Source organism: Mastomys coucha, unplaced genomic scaffold (assembly GCF_008632895.1).
Source record: "Mastomys coucha isolate ucsf_1 unplaced genomic scaffold, UCSF_Mcou_1 pScaffold16, whole genome shotgun sequence".
Classification (NCBI taxonomy): domain Eukaryota; kingdom Metazoa; phylum Chordata; class Mammalia; order Rodentia; family Muridae; genus Mastomys; species Mastomys coucha.
The window spans coordinates 84,700,047-84,723,977 of NW_022196898.1; the positions used below are offsets into that span (position 1 = coordinate 84,700,047).

The 23,931-nt window shown below is 37.3% G+C and overlaps 1 protein-coding gene across 2 annotated transcripts in view; it reads left to right on the top strand.

The window, feature by feature from the left end:
• Emcn (endomucin) overlaps positions 1–23,931 on the top strand; it is a 90,572-nt gene that overhangs the window by 58,026 nt on the left and 8,615 nt on the right. For both annotated transcript variants that reach the window (XM_031375625.1, XM_031375624.1), the window contains exons 5-8: positions 11,688–11,726; positions 18,284–18,385; positions 18,606–18,659; positions 20,734–20,829. In XM_031375625.1, the coding sequence (XP_031231485.1) occupies positions 11,688–11,726; positions 18,284–18,385; positions 18,606–18,659; positions 20,734–20,829 (291 nt within the window). The remainder of the gene's footprint in view (positions 1–11,687; positions 11,727–18,283; positions 18,386–18,605; positions 18,660–20,733; positions 20,830–23,931) is intronic.

The following is a 23,931-nucleotide window of genomic DNA, read 5'->3' on the forward strand; positions in this document are numbered from 1 at the left end:
AGAATAAAGTCACTCACTCAAGTCAAATAGTTTTGACCATAGCAGGAAGTCTGTATCCAAAAATTGTGTCTACGATTCATTCCTCGGCACAGCAGAACTGTCAACCCTCAGCTTAACTACAATGGAGGTAAAATCCTTTGGTGATGAGAGGGTCATTGAAGTACAGCCTTATTACAATAAAATCCAATGTCTAAAAATTGTTCTTTTGGGCTTGTACCACAGTAAGAGCCAAGATTTTAAACTCTACTAAATACAAAGCAAACAAACAAAAAGACTTTATATATTTATGTTGATTTAAGAAAATACTTGTAGTGATATATTATTTTGAAATATACAATTAATATGTTTGGAGTTATTTAAAATTTATATTGAGAAAAATGTATGTACAGTATTGCTGTAGACAAGCTTCTGCATAACACTGTTAAATTGATTGTTGTTTTATATCAAACAACTTTTTTAATACTCATTTTTATTGTTATAGTATTTTATAAATTTTAAGGAATATGACCAAAAAAGATATTGTATGTATTGAAGGGGGTCTCTGGGAGGAGTTGGGGTACAAAAGGAAAACAAGAATGTGATTTAATTCTATTTACTTAAAGTATGTTAACAAATTCAGATAAATTGAAATCATGTAACTTTTCTCATCATAATGCAATAAAAGTTAAAAAATAAAAATAAAAATCCAATAAAGTCAGTGAAAAAAAAAACTATAAAGCTATGGTTTGAAGATAACATGACAATGGAAACTAGGGAGAAAATGCAACAAAGAAGAGAAATGCCACAAAGGAAGCCCGGGAAAGAAACAATCATTTGACCCAGTGACCCACAGACCCAAATGCATGTCTGTGAATTCCTGGAAGAAAGAGTGATGAAGGTGGGCAAAAAATATTTCCCCAGTACAATTAAACACAACAGACAAGCAGATTCAGGAAATGTGATGAACACAAAATAGAAAACAAACAAAAAACAAAACAAAACAAAAACAAAAAAAACACGGGAAATCACACTAAAGATAAAGAGAGAATCTTGAAATAAGCTCTTTAAAAATAATGACACATTAAGTACAGGAACATGGGAAATGACAGCAGAGCTTCTTCAGGAACAATGCCTGTCAGAAAACAACAGAGAATATCTTCCCTACTGCAGGGAAAACTGTCACCCTTGTGCTCTGTGGAGACTTTTGCAGACATGCAGAGCTGAGACACTTTATTATGAGTAAAGCCATTCGGCAGGAAGAAATAGCACCAGAAGGAATTTCAGGAAAGAGCTCTGAAAGTGACAAACTCATGCATGGATACAAAAAGTGTTTACCTCATTTCAGTCTCTTCAGTAGAGAATTAATTGTTTGGCTAAAACATAACGATTGCCTTTGAGGCATGACATACATGTAAACAGTATGTGGAACAATATAGATATATGTAAACAACATGCATTTGAGATGAGGGAGGTAACTATAGTGGTGTGAACTCAATAATGGAGAAATTGTAATCCTAAAAGAAAGCTCGATCCAGTACTGGACAGACAGCTCAGGCCTGTATCCCACCTACCCATCCCCAGCACCCACATCAGTCAGCTCAGAACTCTGCTTCAGGGATACGCAATGCCCTCCCCCGACTTCTTGCACCACTTATGTGCATGTGCACATACCCATAAACAGACATACATATACACATAATTAAAATGATTTCTTATTAAATGCTCAATCCAAAATGAGCTGAATAGACAGGAAAATAAATACAAATGTCAGGCTCTTTAGCTTTGAATCAAGTACTATGGTGACAGAAATGATATCATGTGACATAAAATGGCTTAAACATTTCTCTTATAAAAGTCTTAAATTGAACCAAAATATGGCTCAACTACATTCAGAATTTAAGACCGAATGCCAATATTCCTCAAACTATTCCATAAAATAGAAACAGAAAGAGCACTACCTAATTTAGTCTATGAAACACAATCACTGATACCTAAACCAGAATTTAAAAAAAAGAAAACTTTAAATATAAATGGAGACTTTAAAAGTGGGAGAAGATATCCCCACATTGCAGGAGTTGGATTAACATCAGATAAAAACGGTTTAGAATAAGTAAATGTTTAGGCTTAAGTGGAGACATTTCAGTTTAGTCAGTGCACTAAATGTCTCACCAGCACTGTATGAAATGGTCTGAACTTTGACATATTTTTGATGACAGACTGCATACATGAGAATGTCCATGATGCATGTTAGTCTTAGGTTCTGGCTAAATAGCTAGATAATGTGGGTACATCTCTTTGTTAGAGCAAAGATTTCCTAACCTGCATGTGTCCTTTGCTGTCTCACCAGACATGAATTACCTTCCATTTATAATGGTCCAGAGTTCGAATTGTCATTCCCCAATTAAAGAAGAAAATTTTTTGTTGTGAAATAAAATCTGACACTTGAAATTTTAGGTATTCTGTTTAAAAACAGAAATTGTGTGTTGGGGGGAAAGGGAGTTTATTATTTGGAGTGTTGAAATTTAGACTACTTAGTTGAGAAGAAGCTTGATGAAACATGCAAAACATTTTCAAGAAAACAAAATTAACTGTGAAACTATCTACAACAAATAAATCCCTTGGTATGAAAACCAGAAAATATGAATGAATGGATATCTCAACTTTGAAAAATTATCTTTAATTAATTTATGCTCAGAGAAATTTTAGCAGGTGCATGATGGCGCTAAATGTACTAAATTATACAAAGGAAATTACTCTACTAGCTAGTGGGTAACCAATGAATACCATGGAATAAGCATTTCCTGGAGTCTAAATAAACTCTAGTGCTCTCATAGGTTGCCAAGGTCATCCCTTCCCTCAGAAGTATAGAGCCATCTACCATGGCTCATTTCTGTGTATGAACTGTGTCTGTGGTCCCTAGTTCATGTGAATGGAGGTGGGAATTTCTGGTTTCCTTCATTCACAAGGCTTAGAATCATATCTGTATTCATAATCCCACTGAAAAAAAGCTTTTATTTTTACTTTCAGTGAAATACTTTGTAATCCTTCACATTGGATTATGTGATGAAATATTGGAGCAGTGGTTCTCAACCTTCCTAATGCTGTGACCCTTTAAGACAGTTCTTCAAACTGTGGTGACTACCCATCATAAAATTATTTTTGTTACCACTTTATAACTGTAATTTTGTTACTGTTTATCATAATGTAAATAATGTGTTTTCCAACAGTTTCAGGTGACCGCATGTGAAAAGGTCATTCAACTCCCAAAGGGGTTGCCACCCACAAATTGAAAACCACTGCACTAGACACACTGTTAGTTTGCTGGGGGCTCTTGTGGCAGCATTTATAGTATACATACAGAGATTTTATAGAATCATAATAGTATAACTATGGAAAAAGGACAATATTTTCTTCCACCATTTTTTTTGTTTTTTGTTTTTTTTTGGATCTTCCACCATTTTTTAACATACAAATTTCTAATTACTCTATCTTTAGGTTGTATTTTGTTAGGAAGTTTGATTTTTAAAGTTCCTCTTTGAGTCACTGATTTTAATTAACTTTTAAAAAGTGTTAAATGAATTTTGGCTTGAGATTAGGCCAGAATTTAAGCAATTTCTGAAATTGTCTCCTGCCTAATTCTGCCAATTTGTACTCTAGTTATATGTGTGGCAGACATAACGTTAATAGTTATCAAACCTAAACATCAGTGAACTGAAGAATGCTGAAGACACTCTCTGTCCTGCAGTACTAAAGACTTAACTCTTTAATAAAAATAAACAGGCACACCCAACTCAATTGTATAAATATGCCTTCCTAATAAATGGTAAAATTATATGCATACCAAAGGAACAATTAAAACTCCTTTCTCTCTTATTCATTAACACTAAATGGTGATTAGCAGGTCCATTTTATATATGATGTACCTGCAGCTGTATAAAAAGTTCATAGGCAATAAAAATACATCACAGTGATTTACCCCTCACAATTCTAATATCAGAAAACCTGTAGTCAGGTTTGCATTAGGGTTCAGGCTAGAGGCCTAGAATGGGTTCTCCCTTCTCTGCTGACTGCTGGATGCTCTGGGGTACCTGGGCTTGCCGTACATTACATATGCTCTTATCTTATGCCACCTGTGGCTTGTGTGTGTGTGTGTGTGTGTGTGTGTGTGTGTGTGTGTGTTTCAGTTTCTGCTCATGCTCTCCTATCCAGGTTATGCTCGCACTTTCATCAAGACATTTGCTAAGGATAAAAAACCTTCCCTAATTTACAGGAATCACATCTCATGATCTTAACTAAATTATATTTGCATAACTTCTTTTTTTCAAATAAGGCTGTAGGTTCCATATCCATAAAGTTTTTGGAGGGATGTCACCATGAAACTCACCTCTGACTAGAGACTTGTATTGGACTTCACTGTACCCAGCTTTGTCGTCAAGCATTCATCATCTCTATATAACTGTTTTCCTGGGTACTGATAAGTGGTTCAAAAGAAAGGTTAATGACAGTGATATTTGTGTAGGCCAGCATCTGAAGTACAATGGTATTGCATGCAAATCTATCAGTCTTCTCATCCTGGGTTTCCAGTTTGGGACTAAGGTGTTGAAAATGTGACATTCTCTTTTCTCATTCCCTGGAATATTGTGGTTTGGGTCCCATAAATGTGCCCCAAACTCTTATCTTAAAAGCTTGGTCCTCACATTGTAATGAGCAGAGGTTAGACTTTTGGGTGGTGATTGGCTCATGAGGGCTCTTGCTCCATGATGGTGTATTACATTTATGAATAGCTTTGCTGAATTGGCCTTTGTCAGCTTGTCCTGTTATGTTCCATCATGACATGTTGCCTCACCACAGATCAAAGCAACACAGCCAAGTACGTGTGGTCTGCTGCCTCAGAAACCATGAGCCAAAACATCCCTGCCTGGATCTCTCTGAGGGAGCTTGTCACATTTGGTTACAACTGTGTACATTTTGTAAGTGTTTGAGAACAGGTAGGAGAGAGGAACACACAGAAAGGTAAATGGTATTAGAGGAGTCCAACACATGGCTTGTGGTTCACACATATCACCGAGAATGCAGCTGAACACACAGTTGTGTGAGACATTTCTGAAATCATTTTCTTACACTCTAACTCAATTGAGCAGAGATTCTTAAGTGTGCATCATAATGTCATGTAACAATATCAGCAGATATTGTGATAGGGGAAGTGAATTCAGTGTTTATAACTACATTGGAAAGAGACAGCCTATATGTGGCCAGATGTTAGCAAGAGAGAGAGAGATCGATCATTATTCCCTCTCCCTAGAATGAAGTCTGACACAGCTGAGAAAAGAGAATGAGGAGCAAGATTATAGATTGATGGTAATTTGCAAATAAACAACACACAATAAGGAAATTTATTTGGCAATCTATTTATCATTTATGAAGTTATCAATAATAATCTATGCTATAACTATTATACATGCCTACTTTTTAATGATAACATTTATATACAATGAGTAGATTACCAAATATATTTCCTTATCCCATAATTATTTATACTTCATTGTGTAGCTTATATTTATACAAAAAAAGTAGGTTTCACACTGAGTAGACATTTTAGAGGTGCTACTATCTGATCATGAGAATAGACTACACTCAAGTGTTTATTCTTCAAAGTACCACACCTGTCTTAAGCAAACTGTGGTGTCTCTGACCATGCCAGAACAAGTTGAGTTAGTGGTTATGAGTAATGAGTCAGAACTCAAAATGCTTAGCTAATAAAAAAATTAAATGCAAACATGTATTTGTGCTGTAGCCTTTGGTCACCTATGAAGCTTCTCTGAGCCTTCAGCTTTTCATCAAGAGTATTTAAAAGAAAAATCTGGGACAAAGAGGTTACTCGCTGGGTAAAACACTTGCAGTGTAAACAGAGCATCTGTGAAAAGACCCCCAGCACCACCTTCAACTTCCAGCATGATTGTATACATGTCTACCCAGGGGCTGAGAGGCAAAGACAGGTGAGTTTGCTCCACAGTCATTCTAGCCACTGGGGGCTCCACGTCAACCAGTGAGAAACTCTGTCTCAAAAACTAGAGTGAAGAGCAATTGGCAAGACACCCAACATGAACTTCTAGACTCCATATACACAAACACGAACAAGCACACTGAAACACAGAACACACACATATCATGCACATACACACACACACACACACACACACCATACACACACAAATTGCATCCTCGTAGCATCCTTATAAACAATAAAATGAAAGGAAATAACATCTTTATTGAATGTCCCTTTCGAACCATCATAAAGAATTTATCTCATGCCATGTGATTGTCCCACAATTCAGGAAGCATCAGTTTATCTGAGTCAATATTACTTTATGAGCTGTTCCTTTTATCTGTGGCACTCACAAGGACTTAACTTTCTTCTTTTGCTGGCTAGCTATTTGCTATCATTTCCTGCAGGCACCAACAGGAGGAGTCTGCTGAACAGTCATCTTAGTCACATGCCCTACTGTAGACAAACCAAAAATTATCACATGTCCACGTCTCCTGACTTAGTATCAGATGACAGAATACAATGTACATTGGTCATAACTTATTTTACAGTAGAAATAGGCAATCGTATATAAAAATAGCTCACTCTATTTCTTCTCCTGCATTTAGCATCACACTTATGCCATTATTTATTATCAGAAAACACAGTCTCTTGTATGAAGTAAGCAAAGTTATGTGTTGCATGGCTGGTAAAGTGTTCTGATTCAAATGATAGTGTTTAAGATGAGCTTTGGAAATATGTTTGCAGTTGTCAAGACCACGGTTTCATAGTACAGGATAAAACTCAACAACAAATTTCAACAGTTCTGTCTTTGACTGATCTTGCAACTGTGAGATATTAGCAAAAGCATCCCATATGCACTTGAGATTTGACTTGCCTCATTTCCTCTACAGATCCAAGTGTGGCCTTCTGACAGGACATATGTGTCCTTACAGTTATAAATAAAAACCAGAGATCCTCACATTTAGCCATATGCCTTAGCATCCATTGGTACTGAGACTTTTATATTCTCCAAACAGAGTCTAGGTTTGAATGTTGTGTACATTTAAAACAGTTTATTGTCTTCAAACTATTTCCTCTATTTCAAGAAAGGGGCACATATTCCTTTTTGTTTTCTTGTTTTTCAAATGCTGGAGATCAGAGCCAGGCATTGAGCATTATAGGCAAGCCCTCTTCCACTGAGCTATACACCAAATCCTGATTTATTGAGAGAGGATCTCACTAAGGGACTCAAACTAATTTCAAATTTGTGATCCTCCTGCCTCAGCTTTCCAAGTGCTGGAATTATATAGGCATGCGTCATTATGCCCAACTTTATTCTATTTTTGATTAAAATTTGGTATCAATAAAATTTTGGCCTCAGTATTTTATTCCTCCATGTGCAGATACCGGTATAGGCCTCGACTTCGGGCTATTCAGTATAATGCGATGAACTGATGTGTTTCTTTACATTGCAGAAAAGTTCCAGGGCACAGTTATACTTCTCATATGTTTTACTTTCATACCAAATTATTATGCATTTTGAAGGCTAAAATATTTTTCAAATAAAAGAGAGTCTGAAAATTTTGTCTGATGCAAGCTTAAAACTTTTTATTCTGAAACAAGTCTATTAACAGGAAAGGTTGTGACCTGATATTAATAAAAGAAACAAAGGGTTTTGATTTTCTTTGTATTCTAATCCTATCTGTTAATAAATATTTTAACTGCATCTTGCAATTGCAGCATTATGCCGCTTTCAAATGTATTTTAATTAGTTATCAAAAGCAGGAATTAATTATATAAAGTATAAACTTAGAACGTTTAAGAGGAGAAAAACTGCCTATTTCAGTAAGAGTAGATGGGTTTGGAACCAAAGCCTTAAACTGTCACTGCAGTTCCACTTTTAAAAAGCAATCTACAGATTCAATGCAATCCCCATCAAAATTCCAACTCAATTCTTCACAGACTTGGAAAGAGCAATTTGCAAATTCATCTGGAATAACAAAAAACCTAGGATAGCAAAAAATATTCTCAATAAAAAAATAACCTCTGGTGAAATCACCATCCCAGACCTTAGGCTGTACTACAGAGCAATTGTGATAAAAGCTGCATGGTATTGGTACAGTGACAGGCAGGTGGATCAATGGAATAGAATTGAAGACCCAGAAATGAACCCACACACCTATGGTCACTTGATCTTTGACAAAGGAGCTAAAACCATCCAGTGGAAAAAAAGACAGCATTTTCAACAAATGGTGCTGACTCAAGTGGCGGTTAGCATGTAGAAGAGTGTAAATTGATCCATTCCTATCTCCTTGTACAAAGCTCATCCAACTGGATCAAGGACCTCCACATAAAACCAGATTCACGGAAATTGAAAAGAAAGTGGGGAAGAGCCTCGAGCACATGGGCACAGGGGAAATTTTTCTGAACAGAACACCAACAGCTTATACTCTAAGATCAAGAATAGACAATTGAGACCTCATACAAAGCTTCTGTAAGGCAAAGGGCGCTGTCAATAGGACAAAATGGCAACCAACATATTGGGAAAAGATCTTTACCAATCCTATATCTGATAGAGGGCTAATATCCAATATATACAAAGAACTCAAAAAGTTAGATGCCAGAGAATCAAATAACCCTATTAAAAATGCGGTACAAAACTAAAGAAAGAATTCTCAATTGATGAACACCAAATGGCTGAGAAGCACCTAAAGAAATGTTCAACATCCTTAGTCATCAGGGAAATGCAAATCAAAACAACCCTGAGATTCCACCTTACACCAGTCAGAACGGCTAATATCAAAAACTCAGGTGACAGCAGATGCTGGTAAGGTTGTGGAGAAAGAGGAACACTCTTTCATTGCTGATGGGATTGCAGAGTACAACCACTCTGGAAATCTGTTTGGCAGTTGCTCCAGAAACTGGACATAGCACTATCAGATGATCCAGCTATACTACTCCTGGGCATATACCCAGAAGATGCTCCAACATGTAATAAGGACCCATGCTTCACTATGTTTATAGCTGCCTTATTTATAATAGCCAGAAGCTGGAAAGAACCCAGATGTCCCTCAACAGAGGAATAGATACAGAAAATGTGGTACATCTACACAATGGAGTACTACTCAGCTATTAAAAACAATGAATTTATGAAGTTGTTAGGGAAATGGATGGACCTGGAGAATATCATCCTGAGTGAGGTAACCCAATCACAAAAGAACACACATGGTATGCACTCTCTGAGAAGTGGATATTAGACCAGAAGCTCGGAATACCCAAAATACAATCCACAAACCACAAGAAACTCAAGAAGGAGGACCAATGTGTGGATACTTCATTCCTTCTTAAAAGGGGGAACAAAATACTCATGGAAGGAGTTGCAGAGACAAACTATAGAGCAAAGACTGAAGGAAGGACAATCCAGAAACTGCTCTACCTGGGAATCCTTCCCATATTCAATCATCAAATCCAAACACTATTGTGGATGTCAGCAAGTGCTGGCTGACAGGAGCCTGATATAGCTGTCTCCTGAGAGGCTATGATGGTACCCTACTAATACAGACGTAGAGGCTCACAGCCATCCATTGGACTGAGCCACAGGGTCCCCAGTGAAGGAGCTGGAGAAAGGACCCAAGGACCTGAATTGTTTGCAGCCCCTTAGGATGAACAACAATATGAACTAACTAGTACCCTCAGAGCTCCCAGGGACTAAACCACCAACCAAAGAGCACACATGGTGGGACTAATTGCTCTAGCAGCATATATAACAGAGGATGGCCTAGTCAGTTATCAATGGGAGGAGAGGCCCTTGGCCCTGTGAAGGTTCTATGCTCCAGTGTAGGGGAATGCCAGGGCCAGGAAGCAGGAGAGGGTGGGTTGTAGAGTAGGGGGAAGGGAGAAGGAACAGGGTTTTTTTTTTTCTTTTTTTCGGAGGGGAAACTGGGAAAGGAGATATTCATATGACATGTAAATTAAAAAAAATTAATAAAAAATAGAGTTGCTGAAGAGAAAAAAAGAAAGCAAATTAATTTCTCTCAGCTAATATTTGTAGATCTGAAATATGGGAATAATATCTCTCATAAATATCAAATTTACAATCCGTTATTCTTTTTCATCTACTAGAGACATACTATGGCATGTCCAGGTAATAGGTATTTGAATTGCAGCTCTACAGAAGGCAGGAAATCTATTCTCAGGGAGATACAATCCATCAGACCATAAGCAGTTCTTCAAGCAGAAAGTAAATATTACTGTGGTAATAAAATTGAAGTGGAGCAAAATCAAACAACAAAACAAAACAAAAAGGTGAAGACTGGTTTGAAAAGGTGTGCAGAGACAGTTTAAAGAGGTGACTTGAGAGAACCCTGAGGCACAGGGAAGAATAAGAGAAACCCAGGTCTGGAAGAATCCTGTGTCTTTGAACATTTGATCTATTAAGACCAGGTACAAGGTGGAGCAGAGTTAAAGAGTGGGCTCATGGGTCAGTGAACTAAAGGAGTGAGCTAGGGTTCCTGATATCTTATGAAGTCTGACCAGTCACAGTAAGGAACAGTGAGTCAAGTTAAGATATTTTCCTAGGAGCTCTTGGAAATTTAATGAACAACAACAGAGCAGGTTCTGGGAAAGACTGAAGTTTAGAATAAACTGTTTACTTAGAGCTTCAGAATATATAGGAATAAAAAGAAAGGAGATCCCAGAAGGGCCACTCTTTTCTGGCCTTAAGCAACCAAAAAAGCAATGATCCCTTGCACTGATCCAAGAAGTCAGGAGAAAAAGTAGGTTGGAAGATACCACTCAGGGGTACTGTCTGAGCTGTGAGGAATTACTAATGTTACTAATGTTAGCTTCTGAACTGATTACACACATGAAGCAAATGATTTGTGGATGTTGTTATTTGGCTTCTGTTTGTTTCAGAATCATTTTCTATCCTTTTCACAGAACAAATCCTCTTCATGGTACATGGTTTCAAAGTCACTGAAGGGACTTTTTAATGATGATTCTTTAAAGTCACCATCCTTGTTGGCATCCTTCCTGGACTGTAGCAATGATCCAGGAATCCCATAAGTTTTTAGTGTGTCCCTCTGACTCTTCTTATAGCTTTCCCAGGTAACAGGATGCATCAGGTCTTAGTAGGACAATAGCACAGGATACCCCTCCATGCACATAGGAATTCAAGTACTTATGGTTCATTTTGTTATATTTAGGTATTCCATGAGTAAAATTATGTACAAATGACCTATGTGGAGATTTATAAACTAGAGAAGCAAAATATGAACCCCTGAGTATTTTTCTATATACAGGTTTGTAAAACTACAATTACACCCATTCCTTGGGTATTGTGTATGACTGAGTTCATACTGAGAGGTAGAGTTGAGAAGCTGGAACAGACATTTTATAGTGCACAAAGCCTAAGAAATTTGCTACTTTAAGAGGAAGTAACAAGTGCAATGATTTGTACCCCTGACAATGTCATGGTGAAAATGTTGCTTAAAAATTAAGAAAAGCTCATTGACTCTTGCTCTGATGTTCCCTGCAATCACAAAGCTCCATGAGTCTATTATCTGGGGGAACAAATGAATCCAAAAGAAGTTGGTGTCTATAAAACTTACCTTTGAAAGAACTGTAAAACTGGATATTATATTCAACATTTAATTTTAGTGTTCTTATTTTTCCTTGAAAGCTGAGAATCAGAGTTCAACCAGAACAACAGAAATATCAGGTAAGTTTATTTTATCCTCTAAGAGTGTTTATTAGAATATTTTCAAAATGAGACCATAATAGGTATACACACAAGCGCATGCAAGCTTACAAGCATGGTGAATTAGAAAACAATTCAAGACAAAAAAATATCCAGAGGCTTTGAGTTTAAAAGGCTGAAACCAGAACTATCCAGGATATGGCTGAGGAGCTAAGTAGATATGATAGAGCTAAGTAGAGCCAGCCTTGGGGAAGGAAACACACCTATAGATACCTCTCTCCAGTTCTGCCTGTATTGATCAGTGTGTCCTCTCTAAGGAGTACAGTATCTTCACCTCCTTTTGCACAAAGTCTGATCCTGACATACAAAAGGATGTTGTAGATAACAGTTAAAACCCTGAAATGGCAATACCAAGAAGCTCCCATGTCTGGACACCTGACTGTTATTCTGCATTAACATGCAGGAATGGAGGCTGGGTGCTCTTTGACCTTCTGCATCTGTAGAGGGTGTGGCCTTCCTTCTTTCTCCCTGTTACTAATGCAGATGACAAATCTCAGAGGTTGTCACTCCATGTGCCCTTTAGTTAATAGAGAATTAGAAGATGGGACTGAGAAGACTCAGTGAGTGATATGTTTTTCCATGTTGTCACATGAAGATAGTCATGTGGTCTGAAGATATGGTTGTACTTTCTACTCAATATAGTAAGTTACTGTGCAATGGGTAGCTTCTCCATGCATGTGCAACATGAAGAATTTCTGTACAGTTTCTAAAGCAGGAGAAAGGCAAACCTTAATGGACAAAAATATAACATCTTAAAAGGCTTCTCACTGAATATGATGCCATGCTAAATATGCAGAATCATATATTTAATCAACTACCACCAACCAAGACAGCCAATAAGCATTCATTTTACTTCCATTATCTATTAACACTAAGAAAGATTTGGAGCCTACCATTAAAAGGTCACTTAGGGAAATTGGTCAATATTACAAATAGCTATAATAGCCTACCAGTCATGTAGATATGAAGTAGTTCATCCCAAGTGAGCTTCAGGCAACTTTATGAATGATCAAATGAGGCACACATACTTTCTGAATGAAAAGATTCTAGGAAGAAAAGATCAAGAATTCATCAAAGAAATGACCTTCAAAACTCAAACTGCCAGATTACCATACCTATTCATTTTCAGATGGGCTCAGAGCTAATGAAGATGCGAAGGGAGCCATTAAAATCTTGTGTGAGGTATGGGTTCCCTAGAGGTACAGACCCAACATCACACAACATTACAATTTTAAGTAATGCTAGAATTTGCCCTTTCTTAGCCTTACTGTCTGCTGAGCTTTCTATTCCTTTGACAAGAGAGCTCATCCCTGTGGCTCCTGGTAGGAAGAACACACTCCAGAGGATGGCCCCACTCCCAACCGATTATTGACAATGCAAATTGGAATCAATGGGTTATTTTTTAAAAATGAAGTTGTGGGGATAAGGAGGTAGGGATGTATCTTGAAGGAATTGTGGGGAGGATTTGGAGTAAATATGATCAAAATACATTGAATAAAATTCTTAAATATTAATAACTGCTTAAAAGATTCCTGAGTAAAAGTGAATATAATGTGTCTTACTATGTTGGAGGAAATAAATACCATTTGCTCTAGTATTTTATAAAACACAGCTATTGATCTCAATTCTCCAGATGAATACAGCTAATAGGATATGTGTATGCAAAGATATTTAGAAGGATTTTGGAGCCTGAAAGTTTATGTGGCCCTGCAGTGAACAAGCTGGAGTCCCACCCAGCAACAGCATATGTTAGGCAGCTGACAGTATAGCAGCCTAAGTTCAAGGATGTAGCAACCAGGGATTCTGACATAAAAACCAGGGATCCTGATGATGTGGTTTTAGGCAACACAGAAAAAGGGTTGAGGAGATGGTGCAAAGGCCAAGGCTTTTGCTTAACAAATGTTAAGGATCTAAGTTCAGTTTCCCACAGCCATATAAGAACAAATGTCATAGTGCATGTCTGTAACCCCAGTGTATTTATGAAAAAATTGGAGCTTGACATAGAATGATTTCCAGAAGCTCACTGGCCAGCCAACCTGACACACAGTGAAGCAAAGCAGGATCCCCTGTCCCAAACAAGATAAAAAATCAGGATTCCACTCAAGGTTGTCCTCTGAGATCCATATATGCCATATGTGGGAAACTATCACAGGAGTGTCTCAGTTCTCCTCTAGCGTTCGGCACAATTTATAAAGATTCCATGGTAGCTTCCTTCTTCAAATTCGACTTTTTTACAATGTGATTGCAATGTGGATGTTAAGCTTGATAGGAAAGCAGAAACAAGAACAGACAACAGAAGGCCATCAACAATTAACATCAAACAATTAGAAAGGAGAGGCCATGCTGTGCGTGCAAGTTCACTGCACTCCTCACCTCCAGGAAGCTCTAAAAAGTGAGGCATGCAGCCCTCAGGCATGCAGAGTACTGTCCACTGATCTCCCTATCTTAGAGTGGCAGAATCTCAACATTGCTACCCAATGAGGATCCACTCACGTTAGGAATACACCTATCATAAACTGTCTAGAGTCAGCAGCGTAGGGTTTTATAATATCAAAATAAGTAATTGACTCTAGAACTTGCCTTGAAACATGTGCTCTACAGCCTACTTTGTGATATTGGGAGGATATTTAATCTCTCTGGGCTTCAGAGTTTGCTATGTGAAAATGTGAGATTTATAAGCAAGTAGAACAGTCTTAAAAATCTGTTGATCCTGTGACAGAATAGAAGGAAAATAAAAACGGTTTTAGAACATAGTTAACTTACACTTTACCTGTCAGTCCTCATCTCCCTGAACCACAGAACTTCACATTCTTAAAATACAAGATTAAACACACTTTCTTAGGGAAAAAAAATACCTGGTACATATGAAATAATAATACCATGTTTCATTTCTTCTTGCATCATATGCACAAATTTCTGGCATTTAGTAACTATTTAAACTGGATAAGGAAAAAACAAAACAAATTAATAAATAAAAATTAAACTGGACAAGGAAGAGGAAGTCCTCCCTCAATATTAATTTCCATATAGTTTTCTAAAGTAAATAGATCTCAGTTTATAATGTCCAGATAAGAATATGTTACTATCTCAGGTTAATCACATTGATGCCCCAAAGCAAATTGAATGACATTTGAGATAAAACTTTAACATTGCTGTACAAACTGGCACAGTTTATAAAGGTAAGCTCTGAGGAGAATAGAAATCTATCTCAACCGAGTAAAGGCAGAAAAAAGCCCCTCTGATGTTCTACTACTAACATAGACATCACCAGCATATGCACATAAGAGCATCAAGTGACAAGAATCTACATTCCTAAAGCTGGGAGAAAGTTCACCATCATTTTCCCCTCTGCTAACACAGCTATACCAACTGCAAACATAGCATTCATCATCTGAACTATGTGTGTTCTAGCGACTTTCCTAATACACCTTTTCATTTCTGATGAGGGGAGCCCAGCATAGACTCCATCCTTTCCTTAGGAGTCAGGATGCTCAACATCAGGATGCCAAGGTCAGCATCAGCATCTGTGCTTGTTATCTAATGCCAAGTGGACAACACTAAAAACCTATACACACAAGTAACATCAAATGGATTCAATGGGCTCTATTTATGTATTTATACACATGCATAAAAATAATAATAAATACGTGAAAGGCTGGAGAAACCATCAGACGGAAACGTGAGTCTGATGTGGAGAAAGGGCAGGAGAGAGGAGCTGGGCACAAGCCTCCTTGATTGGCATTCATGCTCAGGAAGTTTTAAAATGGTCATCAAGGAATCCTCTAGCCCAAAAGAATCTTGGAAGGTATTCAAGGCTCTCAGGAAGTGGTGGGCACTATCATACCTACCAGGCTTTCATCCAGGTTGGGGACTCACAGCCACCTACATTTCTATAACTTCAGTCCTTGGAAGACCATCCTCAAGTCAAACTCAGATTTCTTACATCATTAAAGTCTTCTGTTCACAAAGTTCCCAATGACTTATGAAGTTTACAGGAAAACGTGTACAGAGTGCTGCATGCCTTTGATCCCAGCACTCTGGAGGGAGAGGCAGTTTTTAGCCTCCTCCTCTACATAATGAGTCTAAGACAGCCAGGGCTATACAGTGAAACCTTGTCTACAATATCAAAAAGTGTCCCCACACAGCATATATTGGGAAAACATGAGTACATCTCAATGCAATGGGTTTGGCCCTAAGAGAACTTGCTTCACATAGCTTGATCTGAATTTTGACCTGAAGTCAATAAATTGCATTTAATTGTGACACAATGCCTCTATAGCTCAATAGCCAACACAATCATAAAAATCAGTACCTAGTACAAACATGTATGTTATAAGAGCTACATGAGTTCCAGCTTCTCCCACTCCTGGAGAAAAATACACCTGAAACATAGAAATGCCTGAAAAGTCAATTTCACATGGCTATACTCTGAATGTTTTAGGAAATTAGACAAACTGCCTTTAGTTGGAAAGTGCGCCTTCCTAAAAGACATTATTATAAATTATTACAATCACATATAGCATATATTACATAATGTTATGTAATTTAAAATAACTATGCTAGGATCACTTATTCTCCTAGGTCATTTAAAGTTACTCTCATTTAATCTTTATAGCAAGAATATAATGTAAAGCTGTTTTAACACCATTTACATGGAAGAAAATCAGACAAAAAGAGATTAAATCACTTGCCAAGTCTCCACAGGAAGTAAGTTTTGCAGCTAGAGTTTAGCTCTGGCACTCAGCTTTCAAAATCATGCTCTTAACTGCTACATTATTCTCCACCTGTACCTTCCCTGAATGTGGTATTTTGGTAGAATTTCTGGGTAGCACATTTTTAACACAATAAATGAAGATCATCAAATCATACTATGAATCCATCTGTTATGGTCACAGAAATGTGTGTGTGTGTGTGTGTGTGTGTGTGTGTGTGTGTGTGTGTGTTAAATTCAGAAAATACTTCTTAAGAATTCCAGTTATAAGAAAAAACAAAAATAGAAACTTGCAAGTTTCTGCTTCAGCCACACTGACCATTCCCTTAAGGGTTATCATGACAATACTCTGAGTCACAGTGGTAACCACTGACACTGGACAATCAAATTCATTTTTATATGGAAAGTTTGGGATGGCACAGTTTGAATCAGAAATAGTCCTAAACCAGCCCTTGGCCTGAAAATAAGGAAGGAATAAGGGAGGATGTGGAGTCTTGAAAACTAGCCATTCTAAATCCAACAACCATTGGTTACTCAGCAAGCCATCTTGTCCTCTACCAAAACACCTAAAAGACTATTCACCCCCACACAGCCCTTGACACAGGCAAACACAACTAACAATACGGAGCTCTCAGCTAGCTCCTGCTCTTTTGCTTAATATTTCTTTCATTTCTTTTCTGTTTTTCCTCCCCCCCTCCCCCTGCTTTGTGCACTAGCCTGACATTTCTCTTTGTTCCTATGGGCATGTATCCAGCTCCCTCCCACAGATCTCTTGCCTGGCAAGCAGAGTGTCAACTCCCAACATGATTCTGCCCCCACAGAGCATGCAGTGTGTGCTGTGCTGTGGGTGGCAGAGTAGAAAGGAGCCATAGCAGCCCTAGAAATATCAATCTCTCTGGTGCCATTATGCATGGCCTCAACACCTCTATGGGATCCTAAACAAAGTGGATGTGCCAGCGCAGGGAAGCGGTTAGCCTTGTTCAGTGGTCACTGGCTGAAACAGGAGCTGGTGGGAGGTATGGCGAGAGCTAGGTCCTTTGCACTCTGGGAGCTTTGTAGAAGGATAAGCCAGCAGCTATGAAACAAGAGTAAAATAGTGAGATGCAGTGCATTCAGTTACATATATTAAATGATGTTGTCTTATATTTAAAATTTTAATAATTTTTATAAATAATAATCTGTTTAGTCCTCTGATTAAATATGGAAAGGACAATTTTCCTTAAAGGACATGGTCAATGATACAATCTAACAGTCATTGTGCAATGGAAGATGTTCATATATCTGTAGAGTCTTATGGAGGAAAATCAAGGAGTCCCTATCATTTCTCCTGGACTTCTTATCAAAGATTGCATAGTGATGTTTTATCTTTAGCCATTGGAAAATATCATAAAACCAGGAGCTTTCTGCATTTATATCCATTTTAAGCATGTGATGGACAAAATACCCATTTCCCAACATTAAAAATATCTGAAATGGGGTTAGTGTCTATCATAGATTTGCATCTCACAAAAACCTCATGCTTTGGGTTCTATGAACTGGGGACTAGAGTATGAGACTTGCTCAAGTTTTCTTGACCAGTTCTCTGGAGAATGCAATGCTGGTATCCGGTTCATGTGATACCAAGTCTGTCATCTTTCCAGGAGAAATGGGTGAAGTGAAATTCAACATTACCATTTTATATATTCTCTTATACAGAAATAAAGTGTTTTCCCAGATCTTTAAAAATGCAGACTATTTAAAGCTACAAAGAAATTCAATATGAAGACTCAATACCTAAACTGAGCCTGGGTTTGTGATTTTCCTGTAGTTACCACTCAACTCCCAGATGATTCGCCGAAAGATTTGCCGAAAACCACCGAGACACCCTCTGCATCTCTAACAACTGCAAAAACCATCTCACAGCTTCGAGGTATGGTGTTGTGTAACTGAGTGGAAACTTCTGCGTTACTGTTCCTTATGAAACACTCCATCTTCATTTTTGAAATATACTCTCACAGAGTGAGGAAAATTTTGCATTTGCAACATCATAACTATAAATCATGAATATTTCCTTAAATGGGAGTAGAGGGAGGGTTATGTGGATTAACATATTTATCAAAGGTGACTAAGTTGTTTTCTTTCTCTAACAGATGCTGAGGACGGGAAGGTTACAGCCACTCCATCAACCACCCCTTCCTATTCCAGTGAGTAACATACATATCTCCATTCATGGAAAAAGATGTGCAGAATATGTAAATGGAACAATGAAGGAATGGGGCTGTGGATAGCCTGTTCTCAACTTTACTCAGCATGTAGCTCCATTATAATCCAAACTATAGCCTGCTTTAAAAATCTTCATAAATCTGATCTTAGTTACCACACCATGGCCATTTGGTTTTTCTTTTCCATTTTTGTCCCATGGTAAACAGTTACCAGAAAACACAAATAATAGCTTAATGAAAGTGTATTCAGGTGAGGCAAAATTTCCAGTATCCACACTAATAACTTTTTATCCAAATCACCAGGCCATATGCCTTCAACATATTCACCATTTGTCAATTAAATATTCCTAATGCAACTAAATTATAAAAAAAATGCTTTTTCAACCTTGATGGAATTTTATCATATTGATTGCAATTAATTTTACTTTAAGATAAACATGTATAAGCAATATAACATCTTACAGATGTGCTAAGTCTGAGTAAAGAAGATTCAAATATTGTTTCCTTAGTAATTAATTAACAGTAAGGTGAATATATGTGAAGTTGGAATTCCAAGTGATTATATTTGGCTTCAGTAAAACCATTTCATTGAATGAGATATAACAGAAAGAACTGGCCCATTGATTAATGCCATTTTCATTTTGAGGTATTAATAATGTCACACAAAATCTACCTTAAAGTGTGCTTAACCATTGACTTCTTTTTTTTCTTTTTTAAAATTTTGGTTATTTTGTTTATTTACATTTCAAATGTTATCCCCCTTCCTGGTTTGCCCTCCACAACTCCCCCATCCATTCTCCTTGCCCCCTGCTTCTATAAGGGTGCTCCTCCATCCACCCACAAACCCACTCCCACCTCACCGCCCTAGCATTCCACTGAGCTAGGACAACAAGCCTTCACAGGACCAAGGGCCTATCCTCCCACTGATGCCAGATGGAGCCATGGCTCCATGAGTACTCTGGTTGGTGGTTGAGTCCCTGGGAGCTCTGGAGGGTCTGACTGATTGATGTTGTTCTTCCTATGGTGATAATGAAGTGTGAACTACCCTACTGATGAGTTGAAATATTATTGGTCCTTGATTAATAGGTAAGAAGCAAGAATGGAAGTAGTTGAGATACTTGAATAATTCTCCCACACACTGATCCTTTGCTACAGTCACCAAACTTTTACCCTTGCAAACGACTATCACTGTAAACTCAAAAGAAAACAAAACAAAGCAAAGCAAAAACCTCTCTTGTTAATGAAAATAGGAAAACCTTCCTCTAACTCACAATAGCAGCATACCCTTAAAACACATGAACACACCTCACTATTGTGAGCTATGTTGGTAGACTTTCTAAATGCTAGTTAATCCATTCATTTATGCTTTATTGCACATTTTCTATTTTTAAGACATGTTGAAAAGATACAATTCTCAACCTTAGAATTAGAACCACCCAGTAAGCTGCATATCTTTTTTCAAGTAACTTTATTATAAAATACAAATATGTGTGTGTATATGTATACATATACATACATATACATACACACATATATTATATATACACATATATATATTTCATATATATGTATATACACATATATTATATATGTGTGTGTATTTTATTATATATATGTGTGTGTGTATATATGTATATAATAAATATATATAATATATAATATATAATACATATATTATATATTATATATATAATTATATATTATAAATATATATTATATATATTATATATATATATATACATAATATATATATAATATAGAGAACTGTTGCCTCCAGTCTCTTCTTTCCTTACTCCTCCCGCCCCCAGGAAGATGGGAAGCCATCTCTTTGAGGGTTGGTAGTTTGTTTAAGAAAGGTTACAAGGGTGACATCAAGTGGATATGTCAGAAATGACAAGCAGAGCAAACCCATAAATCATGTTCATTTCTGTCTGAAATATACTAGTGATTTGATAGGATGTTGTTTAAAGATAAAAGCACACATGCTCTGTCTGGTGTTGTCTGTTTGCATGGAATCAGCACCACTAGAGCTAACAATGTCCCCAATACTTTTCAGGTATTATTTTGCCCGTGGTTATTGCTCTGATTGTTATAACAGTCTTGGTATTTACTCTGGTGGGTTTGTATCGAATATGCTGGAAGAGAGACCCAGGTAAGGATTGGCCTTTTATTTCATTTCATTTTGTTTTCACAAAAGTAGAATGAGTGGTTTCTTAGTGCAACCTTAAACTTCAACTGTCAGAAGGAGGAGTTATAGTGAAGACAGATAACATGCTGCCCAATTACTAAGAATGGGGGACCAGGTGGAGAAATGCTCTCCATGCTATTGGAAGAAGCAATATTTAACATTTGTTGGTAGAGTACATATAGATAATCAATTCATACTGATAAAATATCTGCAATTGCAAAGATGGTCATAGGTATATACTCCAAAGACCGTGTATGGTCAGAGTAAGCAAAGGTATGGAAATTAGTTTAGAAGCCCATAATCTCAAGAATCATATCTGGGACCCCTTTCTCTCCTTAAGAGGCTCAACGTCTTTCCAACATAGGTACCTTCTGTGGCAATATTATGTAGTTTATCCTTTCTTTAAATAAACTTTCTATTTTAGAGTAGATTAAATTAATATTTTAAAGTAGATAAGTTATAAAGATAAGAAATTTCCTCATATTCCTTATCTACAGTTCATCATCACCATCATCATCACCATCACCATCATCATCACCATCACCATCATCATCACTATCTACTATTACTACTACAACAATAACAACAGCAATCATCTGTCCTCATAATCAGCTTAGCTTAGAATAGTATATTTGTTGGAGCTAAAGAGCCAATGTTAATGAATTATTCTAAACAAAATTCTCTATGTTATTCATGTTCCTTCTTTCTTTACTTAGTTGTTTCCCTAGTCCAAGGGTGATGGTGTCTTTTGACTTGATGCTTTGGCCACACCTTCCTCTGCCGTATTACTCCAATTCATCTTCCCATCTTCAGATCTCTGCCCTGAACTTGCTATGAAGTTCAAGTTTTCTTACATTTATCCATACTTGTCATTTTCCTGGAACATCAGCTCACTCCTTGGCTTTTAGAACACGCTTGCAACTTGCCCTATAGGATTCAACCTACAATAATCTATTGTACCTTCTGATGACATAGCACTTCGTTAAGCAGAACACATCTTACTTTTAACTTGTTTAGTTGACAAAATCGGATGACAGCTTCATTGTGCAGTAGAATTTTTCCTCTGCTCTGTGTCTGCTTGGTCTGTACACCCATCAATCATTGTCTTGTTATAAACCATATAAACTTCACCTTACATTACTATGCTAGATAATATTTTATTTTATTCTATTTTAAAATGGCCATCTTCCCTTAATTTTCATTCTAACTATCTCACTAACAAAATTCCACCTGAGCTTCTTAAGCTATTAAGAAGGTAAAAGGTATTTATTTTTATACAGCCTATAAGCTGCCCTCTTACCTTCTTACCCCAGGACGCTGAGGAATGTGGTTTAGGCCAGTCACTGACTGTGCATCTCACAGACAGGCTCATGGCAGCACATGGAGAAGTGAACAGAGCAACACAGTGGCATTCATACGAGCTCTAGGTGGGAAATAAGAAAAAATAAACAAACAAAAAACAATGGGCTTTCCTGTAGAAATGAGTAAATAAACCTCATAATGTCTGAAAAATACTTTCTTATCTAGTTTCCAAAGAGAAAATAAAGCAGCTCTCCCCCATAATTTTAACCCACCCATGATTCCTATGGGAATACAACCATTACAGTTGAACCCAGTGGGGGATGAGTCTATAAAATGGATAAAAACTAATATGTTAAATCCACTTCTAAAGATATAGTGTACTGCAAACGACTTGTTTAAACTGGAAATTTTTGAAAATGCATGAGTTAAAAGTGGCATTTTCTCTTAAAGCTGACTCTAGATGAATAAAATCCTTATCGCTCTACAGTTATTACTGAGATGTATAGTGTTCCAAAATGAAGTGTGGAAATGATATAATCACCCAAATCTATTTGGTTACTGTTAGCCTTGTTTCCACACAGGATTTTAAGCATTGTTATCATTAAATTAGCTCCATTAAACACCTGCAGTTAATCACCCTTTGAGTATGTGGAGGAGAATTCAGTACATTCAGGAAATTAGTGAGCCCACTCTGCTCTCTGAAAAACAAAATGAATCAGAAATTGGAAATCAAGCTTATCTGAATAATGTTTCTCGTAGACTGAGCTTTAACATAAGCATGGCATATATGCAGAAAGTTTGTTGGAAGGGTTCACTGTTACCATACTCTAAGGGAAAAAAATGCTAAAAATGGGCATTCAGATATTTCTCAGCTCACTCTGAAAGGAGGCTAAGTAATATCACATTTGACACTTATGGTAATAAATATCACTGCTGGAATCTGCTGTTGGGGAAAACATGGTAGGACAACACTAGTGGGCAGCATGGAGCATGATAGGTTAGGGTTAGGTAATCAGACTTCTAGTTGGATGTCTTGTTTTGGAAAACAGAAACAGAACCAACCTTCATGCTAATGTTAGCCAAAATCTTTATAAAAAATAATAACACTCAAAGGCAGAAGGGAACTACTCAAGAGGCCTAGCCCAAAAATGAGCTAGGTTAGATATGACGAGAAACTGATACAGAAGCCAAAGGGGATGGAATGGAATCAGGAGCAAAACAAAAGAGTCAGACAGCCTAGCATCTGCTTCATGGGGGCCACGGCCCTACAGGATGAACCATTCTCAGAGTGAAACCCAGGGGTTTCTATCAGACGCTTGGGAAGCTGCCTGGCAGAGCATGCAAAAATTTAGCTATCAGTGGCCCTTGGAAGGCCACTCATGAGAGACTGAACCACTGGGGTACAAGCCAGCACAAAGGAAATCTCCATCCTCACTCACCACAAATACAGGGATCTGTCTCCCAAGAAAGAGTAATGAGCAAAGGAAAATAGAAAAGTCTTTTCTCTGGTTGAAAAGGCAACTCAATGCTTTGAGAAGTTTCTCAGAGATATTACATACTTGGAAGTTTCTAGTGTCTGTGTGATAGACAATCCTAGAAGGTACAATCTCAAAGTTATGTGATAGTCTATGGTAAAAATAAAACCAGAGCTTTCTTGCTGTTTACATAACTGCCCCATGCCAGCTAAGAGTTGACTAGACCGGAAGGAATGCCTCTGGGTAATAAGTAAAATGTAAAGAGGAAGCAGCTAAGACCTCAGGTTTA